General features: G+C 43.1%; 1 protein-coding gene across 4 annotated transcripts in view; it reads right to left on the bottom strand.

The window, feature by feature from the left end:
* Positions 1–4474: 4474 nt before the first annotated feature.
* Positions 4475–22788, bottom strand: part of LOC121453357 (cytosolic carboxypeptidase 1-like) — a 131718-nt gene continuing 113404 nt past the window's right edge. For all 4 annotated transcript variants that reach the window (XM_041660081.1, XM_041660078.1, XM_041660079.1 and 1 more), the window contains 3 exons: positions 19256–19432; positions 16010–16170; positions 4475–5152 (listed from right to left, as the gene is read on the bottom strand). In XM_041660081.1, coding sequence (XP_041516015.1) covers positions 4975–5152; positions 16010–16170; positions 19256–19432 — 516 coding nt within the window. In that variant the 3' untranslated portion in view covers positions 4475–4974. The remainder of the gene's footprint in view (positions 5153–16009; positions 16171–19255; positions 19433–22788) is intronic.

Below are 22788 nucleotides of genomic sequence, written 5' to 3'. Positions count from 1 at the left end.
ACCTATGGAATCCTTCCAGACTAATATGTTTGATGGACCAAGACCCCCTGAAAGGTCACCTTGATCACACCTCAAAAAATTACTTTGCCCAATAAAGAGCAGGAAGCAGTTTGGAGAGAACTATGTCCATATTCCCAAATATTGTTTATAAATGTTTGTTTACATTTAAAGGAGTATATACTATAGAGATTGGTATAGATCTTGGCTTATTGATACAAATTTAAGGTCAATTTTATTATATGTATATTTTTGCTCTTGATTAAGGCATTGTGTTTGTACAACTCATTTAAAATGTAATGTATAATTTAAAATATAGGTTAATAGAGAGTCATCTATAATAGCCAAGCTTGTAGTCATGTTAGATAGAGTTTTGGAAGCTGCTTACAATACACTTCCTGTTAACTTAGGTAATAATATATACTTCTGGAGTCTTTGATGGAGTTGAAGAATAATTATAGTTTTCCTTAGTTATAATAAAAGATAGATATATAGTAACTATAATTCTTGCTTGATAACTGTTTTATTATATGTAATTTTACTAAGTTAAAATTAAAACCTTCCGTTTTATTTAAACAGAAAATGGCTTGAACCTACACAGTGTCTGAGTTCATGTGCACATCAGTCCTTTTGTGTCTGGAGGAGGGTTCCTTGGGATCACCTACTACCTCTGAGCTCATGTGTGCATCAGAACTGTTGTATCTGGAGGAAAGTTCCTTGGGATCACCTACCACCTCTGGTTTGGTTTGGCTAATTTTTACTTTCCAGCTTTCTTTTACTTTCTTCCCTTCCTTCCTTTTTCCTTCTTCTTTTGTTTTTTTTTTTTTGTATTTTTGTTCTTTGTTCTTGGTGTTTTTTTTTGAGAGAGAAAAAAGAGAGCAGCATCCAAGTGAGCTTGCCTGAAATTGGATGGGGAGGGAGGTGGGGAGGTGGGGGAGAATCCAGGAGGAGTTGGGAGAGGGGAAAGAATAGAAACAAAATATACTGCATGAAAAAATTTTAAATAAAGATGTTTCAGTGTCTACTGGGAACTTCTGAAGAACATGCAGTGCTGCTGGTACTGGGAGCTACGTGCACAGAATGGTCATTATAAAGACGTGGTAGATACATGCAGCCAGCACTACGATGTCTTCATAAATTCCTAAGCAGACAATGTGACAGGGCATAAAGATTATTCAAGAATGGCCTGTCTCCTACGTGGCCCTATGAAATGCTGGCATTTCTTAAATAATGTTGAACTTGATGAAATCTGTATTAATAGACATACATCCTTATCTGTGTGTGAAAACTGACATTCGTATTTTGTCCAAAACTTCCGATTTCTTGGGCATGGGCTGTCTCAAGCCATCAGGGCCCTGTCATGGTCTGCCAGTTCAATCTCTGTTACAGCACATTCAATTCTCCTGTCTGAGCCCTGAGTGCTCCCGTGTTTGACTACTCAGCTCCCAGGCTCCACTCACAGACTGTATTGTGCCTATAGGACCATCAAGTGTTCCTAGATGCTAGGGGTTCACAGCCAAGCCAAACTTCTTATGGGTCCCTCTCCAGGGCACCCTCATGGCAGGCATAATGGGACATGCTTAGCATGGGGTACTTCCCCTAAAAAGGAACACTCAATAGTCCAGAAAAGCTGGTTAGTGATACCTCAGCACACTGAACCCTTTAGACTTACAAACAAATAGCACAAGAGATATCTTTTTTTATTCTCAAACTGCAATTTTACCATCTTTTCCTTGATCCGTGAACTTTTTCCCAATAAGTACTTTGTCTTTATCTCAGTCTAGACACAGGGTACTTTTCTGTTTTACAACCAAAGTATTTCTGGTGGGCATAGTTGGGGGATGCACTTATGTGGTGTCTAGCTATCATTGGTGCACACGTGATGAGAGAGAGAGACCCATACGCTCTGCCTGAGAAGGCAAGTGCCATGAAACATACCATCCTGATAAAGCTGCCAAGCTCAGGGCCACAGGAAGGACTAAGGCACATATCCCATTGCTTCATGGGACTCCAGTCCTCCTCCAGTCAAACAGTGGGCCGAAAAAGCTGAGGCAGTGATCTGCTGACGTTCAACTGATTTCCTAATGCCCATTGCATGTGGCTTTTGCTTCATTTCTGCATTTTTCAAGTGGGGATAATGCTCATCATAGGTTTGTCATGAAGGATTGTCGTATATATGTATAGGTACATATGCACGTTATTTCCATACATAGTTCACAGATCAATGTCTGTAACACAATGGACACTCTGGTCATTTTCTTTGTAGACATCTGAACAGAAAGCCCTCTTTGCTGCACACTCAATCCAGGACTGACTGGCAGGCTTACTGTTCCACTCATTTGATGTGACCTCTGTAAGATTCCCATACCAAATGAAACAGAAACAGAAGCAGGGGGAGCCCAACGTGCTGTCACTGATTGCTTGGGGATGTGTGGGCGGTAGCTGGTCAGAGGGCTCCGGACAATTAGTGCTACCTCTCCAACTCTTCTCTGTGGTGCTCACGCTCACACGTGTGTGATCCTCACACCTGGATAACTCAGGAGATGGTGTGGGCTAAGCTCAGCCTGTCAAGGAACACAACACCCAAACACAAAGCCTGCATGCGTGCTCAGGTCAGCTTCTCTTTTTCGGTGATATGAAGATGCTTTTGTAACTCTCACTGAACTTGAAAACAGGTAATTCTGAACTTCCCGCTTGGCCACTCAAAGGTGACCCTGAGGCTACAGAATAAACCTTTCTTGTAAAGTCAGAATCTTTAGAGAAAGTGAAGCCAAATTTAACAGCTTTGATATAGGAAAGATACTTTGGGTAAGAACATCAGACAAAATGCCCCCCCTCTTTCCCCACCAGCAGAAATAAAAGCAGCTTTTATGAGCATAAGAAAATAAAAAAATAAAAGACAGATGGAGAAAGGCTTGTATTAACCAGATCTTCGACAACTTGAATTTTGTGACTACCCAAGACGTCAGAGATGCCAGAGTCATGGGATACCTGCCGAGGAGAGCAGGAACAAAGAGTGGGAACAACCCAAGAGAGAGAAGTGCGTTACAGTCAGTCAACAAAGCTGAACGGAATTGGAGATGTGGAGACTGGAGATGCAGAGTTTGGAGTGTGCCCAGCTGGTTTTCAGTCTTGCACTGGTCCAGCATTTCCTCACTACGCTCCTTTCCCTGCACTCTGGAGCAGTAATGCATATCCTGTGCCATTATACGTTGGAAGTATATCATCTGTTTTTTTATTTTTTTTTACAGGTGATTACGTTAAGAGAGTGTCATGCATCTCATAAGAGACTGGATTTTGAAACAAGTTCAAGACGGTTATTAACTCTGGGGACTTCTGAAGTTGGACTGAATGCAATTTTTGCACTATGATATGGCTATAAGCCTTTGGCGGCCAGGGAGTGGAATGCAGAGGTTTGAAAGAAAATGGCCCCCAAAAGTTATGTCACTATTAAGAGGTGTGGTCTTACTGGAAAAAGTGTGTCGACTTCCTATTGTGTGCAGGGTGTGGTATACTCGTCTGTTCCTGCCTGCTTGCCACCATGCTCCCCACCATGATGAAATGAACCTCTGAACTGTAAGTGAGCCCCTCAATTAAATGTTTTCTTTATAAGAGTAGTTGTGGTCATGTGTCTCCTCAGAGCAACAGAACGCTGACTGAGACAACCACCACACTCTCCAGGATTTGGTGGCCTGAGAGCAGGACCGGCTCAGTGTCCAGGATTTGACAGCCTGAGAGCCTGGACTGTGGATCTTCCTGGCCCCACCTCCTAAAGTCCTGGTGTGCACCATCAGCCTGGCCAGCCTCACTTCACAGCATCTCTGCTATGTTTTTAACATGGCTCCCAAGACACCAAAGAGAACCTATATTTATCTTAAATAGATGATAAAAAAAAGCACTGATTTGGGAAAATGCATATATCCAAAGTATATTTTAGTCATTTGTTTTCCATTTTAAAGGGTTTAAAAATGGCTCTAACCTAGGAGTAACCCAGGAGACAGACACACAGCGGCACCTAAGCACATGAGCCATAGAGGAGTTTCATTTACAATAGCAAAATTCAGCACATAAAGCAAGTATCTAGTCACTGAGTTTGTTTTATTTGGTGATGATGGTTACCCTTGCCACAGGATGGCCAACCCTCAGCAAAATGTCACTGCAAGAACAATTCAAATTGACTGGGGTCACTTAGGGCTCCTGCTACTACTGGCATGCTCTGAAGAAACCTCACAAGCCCAGGCACACAGCTCAGCTCAGCTCAGCTCATGCACGGGACTGCAGTGAGGGTCTTGCAGGACATCCATACAACACGGCCAACAAGGGTGCAGCTCAGTGGGAGGCACGGGCACCCACAGCATCATTCTCAAGCCTGGGAAGCTAGGTTATTTAGGGAAGCTCTCATCAAGTGTCAGACACAGGATTTTTAGAAGTTCTTCAAACTAAGAACCTGAGCTGGCTAAAAAGATGACAAAATAAACACGGTATTTGATATGGTTTTTATTTAACGGACGGTTTCAAGGCCACGGTCCACAGTTCACATGATTCTGAAGAGCAGTCTTATCTTCAGGAGCTACCCACCTCCACACAAGCATCTCTGGAGAAACCCACATACAGGGATATTAGCTTTCAACACTATCATTTAGACTTTGTACTTGGACACACTTCAAATTTATCTACTTGATGCAGGTGCCACAGGAGATAAAAATTCATGCAATGATATTTGGGTTCTTTTTTAAAGTAAATCTATCATTTGATAATTCAATGCTATATAAAGTACACTGAATATCTAAAATAAAACAAATGCCAATTATATCATTAATTAATAATATATTTATTCTCTTGAAACCACACAGGCCCAAGTTCCTTTTTGTCTTCTTTGAGTCAGCTGTCTAAAAGCTTGTCCCTCTCAAATTTCCTGTGTAATGAAAACCAAGACATTTCATTTCTTCTTGGCAATTAACAAAGATGGCAGAAAGTTCAAGACATGTGAGCTCTTGATACCTTGGAGTCGGAAAGGGCTTCTTCTTGGGCAGAAGGCTCATAATCACCTGTGTTTTCCGCTAATTCAACCTCTAACTCGTCATTGCTTTCTGCACTGTAATCAACTTCTTCAAGGAATCGAGGTTCATCTTCATCCAAAACATAAGTGGTAGGGCTGCAGCCAAAGCACAGAACACACAAGGTTTCGTGAGACCCAGATTTCGACACACCACTCACAGGCATCAACCTGGACCTCAGTAATACAAGCAGCTTGGATTAACTGGAGACTTCATACAAATGAACAAGGTGTTTATAACAGCTGAAAGCCACCTGCCCCAGCAGTGGGGTGACATGGCCGTCTTTAGTGACACTGAAAGGTCCATACACAGCACATCATAGGCACAAGGGAAGAGGATTCACTCAAGGGTTATTAGTTCAAGGATTTCATCAACACACACATTTTGAAGATTTATCTTAAAATCCTATTTTAATCCCTGCAAATCAGGCAACAGGGAGTTCCAACAGGCTGCGTGAGAAACTGCGGCACCTAACTAACTCCTGGGAGAATGGGTTAGAACCATTGACGTCTACAGTGACTCGCTGCTGTGAACTGGTCACAGCCACATCCCCACAATGTGACTACTCAACACACAGACTGACTACTTCCCACCGGGTAGAGAATAAGATGTCTGTGCATATTTCTTCAGGTAGTGTATGAGGGATGAAAACAGTTCTCCCATGACTGCTTCCCAGTGGTGGGAATTACACACTCACATCAAGGACACACTGCTGGGACAATCTACACACCCCGCAGTTGTGTCCAAATGAACGCAAATTTCATATGTATGTTTGCTTACAGGCCACTTCCAAACAACTATTTCTGATAGGTGAAACAACCAAAAGCTATACAACTAGACAAAAGAGAAAACAGTCTGTTAAAATAAGAAGTGTAGGGTCAGTCAACCCTGGAGATGAGAGTATGCACAGCTGAGCACAAAATTCCAGGCCAGCACGCTGGAGCAGAAGGCAAGGGGATCCTATAGTTGCAATTGTGATGGAAAAAGTCAATTCTGTCTGAAAAAGCAATTCTTCCTCTAGTGAGCTTTACCCTTGCAGAGGAAAGTGTGGAGTGTGTGTGTGCACACGCGTGCACACATATGTCTGTGTGTCTGTGTTGGGAGTGGGGATGGGACTGTAAGCCATCTTACTCTGACACATAATGATTTTTCTCTTAGAAGTTCAGAGCTTTCTTGCCCAGTGGTTGTGGAGCACACCTTCAATCCCAGTACTTGGGAGGCAGAGGCAGATGGCTCTCTGAGTTCCAGGCCAGACTAGTCTTCAGAGCAAATTTCAGGATGGCCAGGACTACAGAAAGAAACCTTGTCTTGAAATAAACAAACAAACAAAAAAAAGTTCATAGCTTACACAGCATACCACAGTCCAGATAAAGATGTCGACTGGCTTGAAAAATGAACAAGACTTAATAGACCCAACATTTACAAGGACAACTTACTATGAAATTTAAACATGTAGTTAAAAATTCCATAGGTAGTAGTTCATGGGCAGAAAGACTGTAAAAAAGATTGTCTGTTTTTTGGCATGGTTGTTACTATCTCTCTTGCTTTTGAAATATAATAATTGGTTCACCTTTGACCTCAGTGTTTCAGACACTCCTAAAGTTGTAGGTGAATCTTACGAGGCTGAGACGGGAACAAATGAAGAGAACAAGTAAACTCCTGGCACATATTTGCTTAGTCCTGGCTGTGGACTGACAGCCAGAGAGGAGCACGGCAGTCCCAGCAGAGAGGCTGCTAGAGGGTGGAGGACAGAGCAGCTCCAGGCAGGTGAGGCACGGAGGCAGAGACAGTGCTTGGCAAAAGTGAGCAAGGCGACAGACCCCACACGTTAGGAGCGCCACTGAAGAGACCCTGAGCCAGCAGATGTAGCTCAATGGCCACTGGGAGAGCAGAGGCTGGAACCAGGTCGGTTACAAGGAGCAGGGTCAAAATAAGGATTGATTGTGTGTGTAAAAGTGGATACAAGGTTCATTAACAGGAAATCAGAAAAGGGTCTGAAGACCATCTCCTAAAGCTGCACACCAATGAGAAGACAGAACAAGAGAGGTGCCAGAGTAAGGACAGCAAAGATTTGGGAGCCTCAGACCAAGATAGCAAGCTCCAGGGGAGTGTAGCAAGAGATGGGCAGGGCTGTACCAGAGGCTGTGTCCCTCATGGCAAGTCATGGTTTACTCGTCAGTTTGGCATGAACAAACCACACCTGTTTCGTTCACCAAGCACCCTGCTCATGGTGCCACCTGTTCTGGTAAGGAGAATGGAAAGAGTAGGAAACAAAGCCCTCCTCTTAGTCCACACTGTACCCACCATGGTCACTCAGACCCTTGTCTCTCCAGATCCTCAGAACGCTCTGCTCCTAGGCTCACAGCAGCACTGGCCCTGAAACACGGTGACCACTGCTGGGAAAGGAGACACGGGAGTCTGCCAGGAAGGTGGGCAGGGATCAGAGAGGAGAGAGAGCAGAGCAGACGTGTCTATGAGCCAGGCTTATGGAAGGAGAGGAAGGGAAGGCACACGCTTCTCCACACTGCACATGCACAGCCCTCACAATCCGATTCCACTGCCATTTCCACCAGCGGCTCGGCTGCACTCACTGTGGAGAGAATTCTGACTCTTCCACTCTGGTTTGCTCTCTCTCCTCTCTGTTGCTGGCCTATAGAGCATGCGGTCTGATAAAGATGCTCTTGGTTCCCAGCTCTCCATTCATGCATTCTCTTAAGTTCCAAGAGCAAACATGTAAGCTGACTTCACCTAGCCCTCTTGTACCTGCATGGAGTTCTAGAGATGTTACACAGCTATCTCACCTACACCACAGACACTGCATGCTGAAAACTCATTGTTTCCCCACTAAATCTATTCCTCCTCTGTATTCTCAAATCTATACACTCAGGAAGTCATACAACTCACAATTCTCCAGAAGGAAGCTAGCCTTAATCTCCAGAAAATACCAAGCCCTACGTGATCTTTGACACACTTTGGTCATACCTGTTTTCTCTGCACAGGATGTACGGCCCCACTTTCTTCTCCCAATGGCTCATGTTTCTTTTCAAAGTACAGCTTGACTTCATCCTCAGTTCTCCACCGTGAAGCCCTTATCTTCTGCAGAGCCCCCACTATACTGACTGTCTCTGGGAATTAGTTCCAGACTAAAGCACTGTGCTGTTGTCTACCTGGCATGGCATTCCACTCTTCCACTTGATCTCCCCGACCCTCCACCTCAGCCCTTTCAGTGAGGAGCAAGGCGGCTGACACGGTCATCCATGCTCCTGCCCCCCCTCGCCCCCCACTATTTTACTTCAGTGGGAAAGATTTAGAACACAAGGCCAATCGCACCAATTAATTTTCATCTGCTGAACTCTGATATATGTCCTGTGTACTTTACAACTTAAGAAGAACCTTCACATACATTACCTAACACAGTCACAACCACCTTCCTTTTCATAGAAAATATATGTATGCGTGTCACTCTGAAATGACTAGGACATACTTACAAGCATGTGCTAGCACACACAGAGGTCAGCTGAGCTACTGGACAATATGGCTGCCCAAAGGACATCTATTTGGAAAAAGAGAAAGGAAGAAAGAAAAAGAGAGAAGGGAAGGAAGGAATAGAAGGAATGAGGGAGACACCAAGCTCCAGCTATGAGCCAAAAGTCAGTCCTCAGAGGAGGGAGCCAGACGGTCAGTCACCCGTTAGGCACAGAGTCACAGCACACAAATGGCGCCATCTTGTACACAGAGAGTATCAGCTACAATGAAGATGGTGGGGTTTCGAGGAGACCGTCTGCAGGAACCAGCCCATGACGACACTGGCAGTGATGAGCTACTGCTGTGCACTATGTTCTAGCTCCAGTTGTTCTCAGCAAGAACACTAGTATCTCTGTGAAAACCAAGCAAGGAAGAAACTCAGAATGGAGCAGCAGGTTGAGAGGAAGAGAGCACACAGCGGGGTCCACACTCATGGCTTATTGCAGCGAAAGGATACGGAGCAAAGTCGGCAAGGGAAGGTGCGGGGCAAAGTCCAGTGGGAAGCAGGGCAAAGGAGGCAGCGGCCCAGAGCAGGGTGTCATCAGAGCACCAGCCATTTCAGGGGACTGCGGGGGAAAGCCGGAGTGCAGAGCTGTCAGGATCCCTGAAAAAAGGGAGTTGCAGAGAGGTGACCCCAACATTCCAGTTTCCCAGAGGCATTTGACAAACTGTTAAATGACAGCACAAGAAGCTAAGCAGCACAGGAGCAAACACAGACAGACAGAGCCACAGGAGAGGAGGGTCCTGGGCCTCCACTGTGACCCCTAGGGGCTGCCACTTGGAAAGCCAGGGGGACTGAACCAGGAGTCAATTAAATTTCACACATTCACATTTTTGTTTGACATTACCTCAAGCCAGCTCAGAGGCGCACTGGGTTGGGGCACCAAACCCTACTCCTTGAAGCTCAGCTGAGGACAAAGAAATCCTCTGATCTTTACATGACACCCCGCTGGCATTTGGTAAACTGCCAGACATGCCAAGAAACAAAACTAGAGAAAAGCCCAACAGAAACAGCTCTAGTGTGCTAATTATCGCATGGAAGCTCTAAAATAACTGTGATCCCAATAAAAGGGAAAAATGAGAAAATGTAGTAACTGAAATAATCTATTCCCAGCAGACATACACATATAGACATACACACACAGACACACAAACATACACAGAGACACAGACACACACAAAAACAGATACATACATGCACACTGACACATAAACAAATACATACAGAGACAGACACATAAAAAGATACATACACAGACACACATATAAATAGACACACATACGCAAACACACAGAGAGACAGACACATACATATACACATAGACACAGAAACAGACACACAGAGACACATACACACACACAAACACACAGAGACACAAACACACATACAAACAGATATACACACAGAGATACAGACACATAAACAAATGTACACATAGACACTTAGACAACACAGATATGCGCGCGCACGCGCACACACACACACACACACACACACACACACCAGTTTAAGAGCACACTACATGGCCCTAACCTGGAGCAGATGCAGAGGAGTCCAGCCTGGGTAACAGAAAGAGACCTCTCAACAGAGAGGAAAGACCACCAGTGGGGTGGGTACCAAAGAAGAGCTAAAAAGTAAATCTTAATGAATAATGGCTGGCCAAAGCAGTTATATGCATAATATGGCTTAAAGTATAAACAGTTCAATTAAATACATAACAATAGTATAAAAAGTGGGAAAATGATAAAATTAATGTGTCCTAAGGTCTCAGCATTCATTGTCTGAGGAAGCAGACACAGCAATTTATACTGTGCAGTAGTAAATTAAGGGTCCATTATGCACTAATAAACCTCTAGGGTACCAATGAAAGAATAACAAAAGAAAATAGAACAGGTTTATGCAGAGACAAAAGTGAATAACAAAATCATCCCTAAGATAAGATTAAAAAAATTAAATAAAATAGAACACCAGATGTGAAAAAACAAAAAAAAATTAAAACTCTTTAATTTTATCAGTAATTCACTAAATGGAAACAGAATGAATATACCATTGCATGAAGACAACAGAACAAGTAATAAACCACACAGCTATATTCTGCACACACATTCACATCCTAAACAAGAACACAGAAGAGCTGAGACTCGGACTAGCCAGGGTATGTCTGCGCTGCTGGTGCAGGGTGGGGTGGCTGTGCCAAGCAGAAAGAACACTTCCATGGAGAGGCTAACTAGACATTTCATGGCCACTAAGTTGGCACAGCTCAACCTGTCATGCGCCTATGACAGAACTTGAACATAAATAAGGCACTGAGCAGCCAGTGCATTAGAAACAATTCCATTTCCTAAGGCCGGGTCTTCATATAAACACAGCTGCAAAACAGAGAAACCCGCTTCTGAATACCTCTCATTACAGCATAGTCAAGCATGTCTTGGAAGTGTCAGTGACTGTTAGATGCTTTAAAACATACAACTACCACTTCCTCTTTGTAAAAGCCACAATCATCATTATACAGAAAACATTTTTTTTTGATACGTTTTCTTTTGGGTTTCTAGCACTAAGGTCCACTGGACCCAGATTAGAGTATTTAAAATTGCTAATTTTGTTGGTTTAAGTTTAGCTGTTATTTCTTTACCAAACCTTGCCTATTCTCAGCCAAGCCCTAGTCTAAAATACTGACGAATATCTTGTATATCATCATAGAACCTTCATCTGGTGATGGATGGAGATAGAGACAGAGACCCACACTGGAGCACTGGACTGAGCTCCCAAGGTCCCAATGAGGAGCAGAAGGAGGGAGAACATGAGCAAAGAAGTCGGGGCCCCGAGGGGTGCACCCACCCACAGAGACAGTGGAGCTGATCTACTGGGAGCTCACCAAGGCCAGCTGGACTGGGACTGAAAAAGCATGGAATAAAACTGGACTCTCTGAACATGGAGAACAATGAGGGCTGATCAGACACCAAGGACAATGGCACAGGGTTTTGATCCTACTTAATGTGCTGGCTTTGTGGGAGCCTAGCCAGTTTGGATGTTCACCTGCCTAGATATGGACGGAGGGGGGAGGACCTAGGACTTACCACAGGGCAGGGAACCCGGACTGCTCTTTGGACTGGAGAGGGAGGGGGTGAGGAGTGAGAGGAGGGGGAGAAAGATGGGAGGAGGGGGAGAAGGGTGGGAGGAAGGGGAGGGAAATGGGAGGCTGGGAGGAGGTGGAAACTTGTTTTTTGTTTTTGTTTTTGTTCTTTTTTCTCCTTTTCTCAATAAAAAAAATATTAAAAAAAAATTAGCAACATGTCCAAATAACTCCATGAGGAGTTCCTGCAGGTGTCATCTAGAGAAGCAAACAGAGTAAGAATGAAAACCCTGGATGCCCTTCAATGGAAGAATGGATGAAGAAAGTATGGAATATATACATAATAGAGTATTACTCAGCAGTAAGAAACAAGGACTTCTTGAATTTTGCATACAAATGGATGGAAATAGAAAACACTATCCTGAGTGAGGTAAGCCAGACACAAAAAGAGGAACATGGGATGTACTCACTCATATTTGGTTTCTAGCCATAAACCAAGGACATTGAGCCTATAATTAGTGATCCTAGAGAAGCTAAATAAGGAGAACCCAAAGAAAAACATATAGGCATCCTCCTGAATATTAACCTTCAGCAAGCGATGAAAGGAGACAGAGACAGAGACCCACATTGGAGCACAGGACTGAATTCTCAAGGTCCAAATCAGGAGCAGAAGGAGAGAGAGCTCAGGACCATGAGGGGTGCACCCACACACTGAGACAATGGGGATGTTCTACTGGGAACTCACCAAGACCAGCTGGCCTGGGTCTGGAAAAGCATGGGATAAAACCGGACTCTCTGAACATAGTGGACAATGAGGACTACTGAGAACTCAAGAACAATGGCAATGGGTTTCTGATCCTACTGCACGTACTGGCTTTGTGGGAGCCTAGGCAGTTTGGATGCTCAACTTACTAGACCTGGATGGAGGTGGGGGGTTCCTTGGACTTCCCACAGGACAGGGAACCCTGATTGCTTTTCGGGCTGAGGGGGGGGGGACTTAATTGGGGGAGGGGGAGGGAAATGGGAGGCGGTGGCTGGGAAGAGACAGAAATCTTTAATAAATAAATAAATTTATAAAAAAAAAAAAAAGAAAACCCTGGCTGGGCGGTGGTGGCGCATGCCTTTAATCTCAGAAGCCAGAGGCAGGCGCATCTCTGTGAGTTCAAGGCCAGCCTGGTCTACAAGAGCTAGTTCCAGGACAGCTAGAATTGTTACACAAAGAAACACTGACTCTAAAAACAAAAAAACAAAAAAAAAAAGGAAGAAGAATGATGAAAATCTGGTACAGATTGATTTTGATTTGTCAGCCTGGATCAGACTTCAGGGAGTCTAAGGCCAGGAAGTTCATTGTCAGTGTATTTAAAACACAGTGCAATTTAGGAAAAGGTTTCCAGGCAACAATCAGTCCAATCAGTCCCATTCCAGGTACAAAATAAAGCATACAAGTGTGCAAGTGTGTATGTGATGTGTATGTGTGCAAACAGGCACGCAGGTGTATGTCACAAGTCTACCCCAACTGGTCTCCACCTTAGTTTTTGAGACAGAGACACAAGCTCATTGACAGCTGGGCTGGATGGCCCGTGCTGGGATGACGTGCACACGCTGTGCGAGCTGCGGATCTGAAGTTAGGGCTCATGCTTGCACAGAAAGCACTTGATCAACAGAGAAACTCCCCAGTGTAGGGTTTTCATGGATTTTTCTGCATATTCTTACAGTAGTCACCTCAGAAATGTAATGATCCTTCCAGCACCCAGCAGCTCCCTCAAATAATTCCTTCTGTGTATTCTACCCTCACCACAAGGTAGCTGCAACACTTTCCACCAGAACTTGCAGCTAACACTTAAACCTAAGGGCTCATCAGTACAGCATGATCAGTCAGGGAACAGCAACACTGCCAGGCAAGGACAGCACAAGACATATTTTCCCAAGAAATCTCAGAAAGGAAAGGAAGGCAGAGCAAGGGAGATCAAATTAGCAGAGGTTAGAAGTAAGGATGGGAATGCCGATTCTCACTGTCACTGAACTGAGCTAGAAATTTTAAAACAAAGTTAAGTCTATGCTGTATGATTAGATGTAAAGGTGTTGTTTGTGTAAGCACACATGTACATATGGATACCCGTGGGTGTAATTATTTGAATAGAGAGTATTGCCTAAGAGAACTTAAGAACAGTGATGGCAAAGAAGCAATAAATAAAACTATCACTACACATTGATATAAATACTACTTTAACTTACAAATCATCAGGACAGGCTAGAAACAGTGGCTAACTCCAACCTTAGGAAAAACTATGCACAAGACGGGCCCAAGGGGAATGGACCAGCGAACATGGTGGACATGCATAAACATACAAAAGTTCTGTGAAGGGAACAGGGCCATTCTGAGCACCAAGATGAACTAACGGTAGTTGTAGTTAGAGTGAATTAAACTTTAAATTATAAATCCACCGCGCATGTGCGCGCGCACACACACACACACACACATCTAAAAATGAATAAACTAAAAGTTTGATGAGAAAGAGGACACAGGCATAGCTGTAAAGTAATCCCAATGAAAAAAACCTTTCTAATTACTAACAGGGAAAAACTACATTTGCAATGGGAAACTTCAGCAATCCATCTTAACAGGTGACCAGAGGGAAGGTTCTGAACAACAGGAGAAAGCAAAGCTACACAGCAGACCAGAATGCCACAGGAGAACCCAGCATCCGCAGTACGCTTGCCTAAGATGAATGGCCTAGGTACATTAAGAGATGGAGGAAAATTCAGACCGAGGACCTGAAAACTACGGAAGCCTTAAGGTATAAAACTTAAGGGAAAAAAAAATCAGAAGTTAGGGGAAAACTAATCTGAGACAGACTAAGAATGATAGGCAGGGAAAGAGGTAGCTGAGTTCTTAAGGGCAGAAAGAGGGTGAAAATACACACAGAATCATTACATCTCAGCTGCAGACTGTCAGAGAAAACACCCCATCTTAACTGAAGACTGCTGGATATTTTTATAGTAGATATACAGATGTTTATATAGTGGTGAGAATCAGATATGCTCAACCTGTTCTTGTACTACACCCTCTCAAGAGAGTCTGATACAGGATGAACTCCCCATGATACAGAAGTAAACAAACACACTTACAAAAGGAAACAGTTATACTGATAAATAATTTGAAATGTTAAATATATGGCAGTAGTTAGCAGTATAATTCTTCTGAACAGACTTTTCAAATATACATTTCTTCTTTTTGAATGAATGTGTTGGGAGGAAGGCACAAATGGTGATCATCTGTGTAGATCACTAATAAACAGAGCTGGTCCTCTGGACTATTGGAGGCGAGCATCCTCCTTCCATGGGCCATGGTAACACTGTGACTCCAAGTCAGTGTCTGACTTCAGGGAAAGCTGACCACCCTCCACATTTTGTATTAGCACCACATGTGGGCATGCATGTATGAACGCCAGAGGAGAACTGAGGAGTCAGGTCTCTGCTCCCACCTTATATGGGTTCTGGACCTGAACTCAGGTCATCTGGCTTGCATGGCAAATGCTCTACCCACTGAGTCATGGTGAACTCTGCATCTGCTTGCACTGGGGTCGGGCAGTATGTTAAAGAACAGTGGCTGCCAGAGATCACCGTCTAGTGACCAGGTCCACAAAGAGCCCGGTTCCTGTCTCATTACACTCAAGGCTGCTGTGCTGATTCACCTAACAGTGCACTGATGGATTAACACAACGGCAAACCGGTACCCAGTAACACAAGTCATCACAGTGCTAGAGAATGGGACTACTCTTACCATACACGCACACCACAGAAGAGAAGGCTACAGTCTGACACTATGACTAACAACTTTAGCACTGAACTCTATGCTTACAAATGGTTCAAATGTCATACACAATGAATTTTAAAAATGAATATTATTTTTAAAACCATTTGACAGAAATAAATTGTCAAATGTGTGCTAAATTCAGCTGTTTTCAACATAAAATCAGGTTACTGGACAGCCATCTCAAGTATGTATACATTAATAAAATAAAATCTCTTTTGAAATATAAAACATGACTCCAAGTCTTCTTAAGTTAGATATTATCTAAATGCCATATTTCTCTGTTCCTTGTTTCCAGGTTCAAAGTGAAGTATTGCAGTTATAAAAGCAAAACTCAATGCAGACGGCTCTTTCATGGCAGCATTACTCGAACATTAGTAAATGAATCAACCACTACAGCTAGAAGCAAGTATTAGACACGTGACCTAATCCTGTTAACTGTACACATGTTCTTGGCTATTGCGGTTGTCACCCTCGCCCACTGCCTGTCCCTGAGAGGTCTTATTAGCAGATAGCACACAGGAAAAAGAAGAGTGTCCTACCTCGTCACTTTACAGGTGGATTCCATTAAGTCATTTTCAAAGTCAAGTATTTGGGAGGGCAGATTATATTCCAATGAAGAAGTCAGTCTTTTCAAACGCATTAAACCAACACAAAATTTTGCTCCCATTTCTTCCAATTCTCGAGTCCCAATCTGCAAACCCTAGAAATAAAGTAAACACACAGATTCTCAGAACCTTTGGTCTCCTTCGGCTGCAGCTCACTGAAGTCACTGAAGTCACATCCAAAGAACGTTGATGTGCTAGCAAAGCTGAACCACCGCTGCGGAGGAACTGCTCTGACATGGGGGGCACACAGTGTTCTAGGAAACACAGCAAACTGCCCTACAGCATGGCATCTTACTGTGGCTCTCTGGAGTTGTTTTAGAGACAGGGTCTTGCCATGCACTCCAAATTTTCATCTTCCTTCCCCTGCCCACCCCCAACAACCCCACAGCTCTAAAAGAATATCCTGAAATCTGGACTCAGCTCTGGCTTCTGCGGGACTAACCTGAACTCTGCAAAAGAACACATACTGCCACTACCCAGAACGCAAATCACGTTACCAACAATCTGAGGGAACAGAATACATGAGCAGAGAATTTTCTGACTAACATTACTCTTGTTCATGTGCAAAACAAAGTCTTCCTAACACTTCTTGTGAGCCGTGGTTCTGACTGTCAATGCTGAAGTCTTCCTAACGTTGTACTGAGTCTGGATCTCCAAAGACCACACCAAGAGACCACATCTAATGCAAAGGCAGAGTGTTTATTATTATTATTATTATTATTATTATTATTATTATTATTCCAGCATGCTGGGGCTGACCATCCTACACAATGGAAAGATGACTGTGACCCCGAGAAGGACGTGGGGGGCTTCTTTTCAGCCTTACTGAGTATCTAAGGAAGGTAGGTCATTTTAGGTATGATTGGCTTAATCGTGTAAAAATCATATTAGTATATTTTAATTGACTAGGGCTAGTCAGGGGTTAGTCAGGGCTACAGTTTCCACTTGGGGCAGGCCTGGTCCTCGAGCTGCTGTGGAGATGACTCAAGCCTGACCTAGCCCAGCACTGCATAGACCATGCCTCCTCTTGGCTGTTGGGGGTGTTACAAATTGACTGTCCTTTATTCGTGGCTTTTCCTCAGAAACTGCTTGTCCGGTCTCGGGAAACTGAGAGAAGACTGAGCAGACTGTTACGGCGTCTGCTCGGCCCTTTCACACACCGTGTGAGCCATGGCTCTGACTGCCAGTGCTGCCACTCGTACTGAAGTCGAAGCATTATGCACTTCTGAACACTGCCTTATAGATATTCAGACAGTGTCTAAGTTGGTAAAAAGAAATGAAAGTAAGTACCTAAACAAAAGAGAATGAATTCAACAAAAGTAGTAAATCATTTCTATGTTCCACGTCAAGTGACAGTGCTTGTTTTAATTTTTCTGCTCCATCAAAAAGAAGATTACACATGATTCCCATTACCTTCTTTAACTGCTCCCCAAATATAAGGTTATCAAATGTTAAATGTCACCATATAAAACCACAAATACTGACTGCAAACTATAGAGCTTATCATTTATTTTCCAGATACAAAATGAACCCAAACAACTGAAGGCTTCAGGCTATGGAGAGCTGTGGAGAGCTGTGGTGTGGAGGAGAGCACAGCCCAGCAAGGATGGTCTGCAGCTGGCTGCTGTCGTCAGCCCGCAGGAGTCCACTGCAAGTGCAAAGAGCACAGCTAGCACAGCTGCAATTTACCCGGGAACGACCTTCCTCCTGACCCGCACAGCAAACAGGTAAGACTGCAGAGGAAGAAGCATTTCCCTCCATAGGGTATTCAATTTGTTTTTTAAAAGCTTACAAAAAATAAAAAACGAGTCTGATGGGATGGCTCATCCAGTAAAGGCATTTGCTACCAAGCCTGACCACCTAAGTTCATCCTGAGACCCACTTGGTAAGAGAAGAAAACTAACTCCTACAGATTGTCCTCTGGCCTCCGCTCTCTCTCTCTCTCTCTCTCTCTCTCTCTCTCTCTCTCTCTCTCTCACACACACACACACACACACACACACACAGCCATGTATGTACACACACAAAAAGGTCACACACCCAAATTTAAATATAACTAGTTACTAATATACTTATTTTAAATTCATAAAAAATATTTAAACTACTAAATTGATAGGAACTTTTTATAATAGAGTGTTACTTGTGTAGCTTCTTATAAATTACTAAATAAATGTGTGATCCAATGTACCAATGTACTTTCCTTAAAATTATGGATCTGAGTAGAGTTGAATAATTAAAATTCTTAAAGATTCCTAAGCAAGTGATCTAGTTTTGTTTTTTTTTTTTTTTTTTTGAAAGATTCCTAAGCAAGTGATCTAGTTTAAAGAAATTAAAAGCAACAAAAAGCAGGGTCAGGAAGATGGTTCAGTGGGTAAAACTGACTTATCTTCAAGCACAACGACTTGAGTTCAAATCCTATGCACAGCTGTGTGTGTCCAGAGAGGTAAGAGGAACTGGTAGATTCTAGGAACTCATTGGCTGGCCAGCCAAAGGCATTTCTAGTTCTATAAATGGAAGGTTTGTGTACACTTCAGAGAGATATAGAACAAAGTGGACAGTAACAGAACAGCAGTGTTCTCAACCTGGGGGCCAAGAGACCCTTTTACAGGGGTTGCCTAAGACCATTGAAAAACAGAATTACAATAAATTATCAGTAGCAAATTATAGTTATGAAGTAGCAATGAATAATTTTATTACTGGGAGTCACCACATGAGGAACTGTGTTAAAGGCCACGGCAACAGGAAGGTTCAGAACCACTGCCTTAGAGAAAGATGTCACACATCTTCTTCTGGCATGGATGCAGAGACAGGCATGCACCCTTACACACCCACATACATGCAGTCCTCACTCTGACCCTCTGACCCAGAAACTGTCATGCTGTGTCACTCGATCCCATTACTATATGTTACACACATAGCTCAATAAGGCAGATGTACATTTAACAAATACTTGAAAACCGAAAGAGTGTATATGAAAGGAAGCATTGAGCATCTTTATGTCTAAGCACCCGTAGTGGGAGAGACAGCTCGGTGGTTACGAGTGCAGAGGACTAGGATGCAGGTCCCAGCAGTCACATGCACAGCTTACACTGCCTGGAACTTCAGCTCCAGAGCCTCCTCGGAAGCTGCACTCACGAGCACGTGTGCACACAGACACACAAGAATCTTCATGTGCTTTACCTTGTATCTCCCCTGGTCGCAGCCACACAGAGTGCTCTCCATGGTGTAGCTCCTCTGAACGCCTATTTCCCGCCATACCACAACCCGAGCTGTGGACTCTTTGGATTTCTCCACAACAAAGCTACAGCTGCTCATGCAAAATGCTGGAGCAATGTGGCTCAGTATCTTAGGCAGAGTCTGTAAAAGTCAAATTGTAACCCAGAAGTTATTAATTCAAACACTGCTTTGTTTTTAAGTATCTGTGCTCCTCCCCCTCACTCAACCTTAGCTAACTTAGAGTCTTCTGCTGTTCCAAATGGTAACCAGTGAGGAAACACATTTATAGCAGCAAGCAACGTACAAAGTACACATTTAAAAGTGTCTACAACAAACATGGCTAAAAATATAAAGAAAGGGACTTGAGCGATGGCTTCGAGGGTAAGAGCACTTGCTGCTCATGCGAAGGGCCTGAGTTCGGTACTGAAAACTCACATTGGTAACTGAAGCTCCAGCCATCTAATACTCTCTTCTGGCTCCTACGGGCACCCAAATGCATGTGTGAAAACTTTCACACAGACACACATACATAAACATGCACAAGTAAATAATAAGCAAATAAAATATAAAGAAAAACATGCTTAAAATTTAAAAAAAATTAACCCAGAAAAGGTCAACTGATTTAACACTAAATGTCAATGACCTCAAGATTTAAAAAAAAAAAAAGCCCAACTAATGAAATCATAATCTAAGCAGTACCAATACTTTTTCTAACTCAAATTATCAAGCTTACCTAATATTGTAAACATGTGAACAAACTCTAAAAAAAAATCACAAAAAGAATGACTATGTCTGGAGAAACAATCTCATCCATGTCAATGTGGCCTCTGTCTAAATTGACCCACATGTGGATAGAAATGCAGGAAACACTGAGCTCTGCACTAGAAAGAGCCAACCATCACTACCATGGGCTCAGCTGTTGTCAGTGTATAAAACTTGAAGTCACTCTTCGCCAGTTAAATTAAACATGAAGCAACTTTTAAAAATCTGCAGGGCTGAAAATGTGGTTCAGGAGTCCACAGGACTTGCTAAGCACACACAAAAGGCCCTACGTTCTCAGCCCATTGCTATCAAAAGAGGGGAAAGGCAACAAATATCATTTTTAAATTATTACACACCAGAAAAAAATTAGAAAATGTGGGGTTTTTTTATAAAAAAGATTTAATTATTTATTATGTATACACTGTTCTGGTGCTAGCACTCCATAATAGGGCACCAGATCGCATTGCAGATGGTTGTGAGCCACCATATGGTTACTGAGAATTGAACTCAGGACCTCTGGAAAACAGCCAGTGCTCTTAACCTTTGAGCTGTCTCTTCAGCCCTAGAAAATATGTTTGTAATACATATGAAACATTCTTATTTTTAAAATACTAGTAGTTACATGAACATTACAAAAGCCAGACTTATGATAAAGTACTTCCAAAGGATAGTGTGATGTGCAAACATGAAAGCCTCAACCTCACTAACAATTGTCACTATGTAAACTCAAAGAACCAGGCACTGGTTTCCCTAGGAAAGATGCTGCAGTAAAAAGGATGTGGGTCACAGCAGCACCTCTCGTGGCATTCTAAGCATTAACTGATTTCATCTGTATTACCGAGAATTTGGCAATAGTATTCAAATGGCCACCTACAAGAGACTATTCAAGAAATGCAAGTGGGTGCTCTAATATCGTAAACCGAAACTGCACAATCTGAATTTTGTGTAATTGATACAATAATGGAGATAAATCCAGATATGATGACCTAAAATGATAATCAACAAACATCAAGCTGCTGTGTAGGTAAAGAGGGATGGCATGAGGGTGGGGTGGGCTGGAGAGAGGGTGCCATGATTAGGAGTGCTCTTGCAGAACCTGCATCAGGCCCTCAGTACCCACGTCGTGGCCCACGCCCTCTTCCAGCCTCACTGTCCCCTCACACACACAGCAGGCATCCACTCCAGAGTACTGGATATTTTACAGAGAGGGAAGCTGATGTCTGGAGAATAGCTCAGGAACCGGCTGTCTCTTGCTAGTTCCTTCCAGTGTTTCGGGCCTCTTGCTATTCACTTCCAAACATTCTTTACCAGAATCTAAGTTAAGTATTCCCTATTTCACCTCCCTGTCTGAGGGCTGAGACACTGCAGATCCTGTGACTCCTCCACAGCGCTGCCTGCTCTGCTTCTCCTGCATTAGTTTTCTTAAGCTGCCTTCTGTTTCAGAGTGCTCAGTCCTGAGAACCTTCCAGGAACTGGACACGGCTCAGCAGTTAAGAGCACTTGTTCTTTCAAAGGATCTGGGTTCAGGTCCCAGCACCCACAAGGCAGCTCCCAATAGTCTGCATGGCAGTTTCAGTGCTTCTGGTGCCCTCTCTGGCCTCTGCAGGCACTGCACACATATGGTGCACAGACACATGCAGGCAAAACATCCACACATAAAATAAAATAAATCCTTTAAAAAATACCTTTTAGAAGATTACTGCCCAGTAGCTTCGGGGAAAAGGTTATTTGAGAAGCAGATATCAGGTACTTTCAGTGTCTAACATAGTCTTACTTCACCTTCACGTTTACTGATAGGCAGGAAGATACATTTTGATATGCAATGCTTTTGGAAGAATCATAAAACTCATAGCAATTTCTCGTCAAAGAGTTAATAATTTTCCTATAGGCAAACAATGCTCTACCAAGGGGTAGCAGATTTGTGAGGGAAAAGTTCTTAATCCCAACTGCAATTAGATCCAGAGTATTTGGGAATAAAACTAATAACTAAAAAATTTATTAAGAAAATAAGATTCGATCAAATAGACAAGCAATGTTTATGAATACAAATGCTCTTAAGTAATTTTCTCAAACTTAATTTAGATGCAACACTATTCTGACTCAAATCTCAAAGTTAATCTACAAATGAATATTCTAGAATTCACAAGGAAAATAAAGACAAAATAAACAACAACTGAACAAAAAAACCACAAAGAACAAAAAAACCACAGCCAACCAAATTTTTAAAGGAATACTACAACATGTCAGGATTCACATGATTAAAATGAGGTGGCACAGAGAAGTAACTGAATGTCTACAGTGATAAGACCCTCCTAGCGCACGTGAGCACAGAATATACACGTATCAACACTACCATTCAGTAAAATAAATTGTGCTCACAGAACTAGTATCCACAGAGAAAATAAGATTGCACCTTGTGGTGGTCTGAGTGTAACTGGCCCCCATAATCTCTTGGGAGTGACAATATTAAGAGGTATGGCTTTGTTGGAGTGGGTGGGTATGGTCTTGCTGGAGGAAGTGTGTCACTGTAGGGGTGGGCTTTGAGGTTTTCTATGCTCAGGGTACTGCCCAGTGTCTCAGTTGACTTCCGGCTGCCTGCAATATGTAAGACTCAGCTACCTCTCCAGCACCATGTCTGCCTCCACACTGTTCCCCACCATGATGACAATGGACTGAACCTCTAAAACTGTAAGTGAGCCACCCCAATTAAATGTTTTCTTTACAAGAGTTGCCAT

The sequence above is a fragment of the Microtus oregoni genome, unplaced genomic scaffold (assembly GCF_018167655.1).
Source record: "Microtus oregoni isolate MIOR12 unplaced genomic scaffold, Mior012 000011F_ref0000422, whole genome shotgun sequence".
NCBI lineage: Eukaryota > Metazoa > Chordata > Mammalia > Rodentia > Cricetidae > Microtus > Microtus oregoni.
Note: the sequence above shows the minus strand (reverse complement) of the source record. Positions and strands in the feature narration are given on the sequence as shown.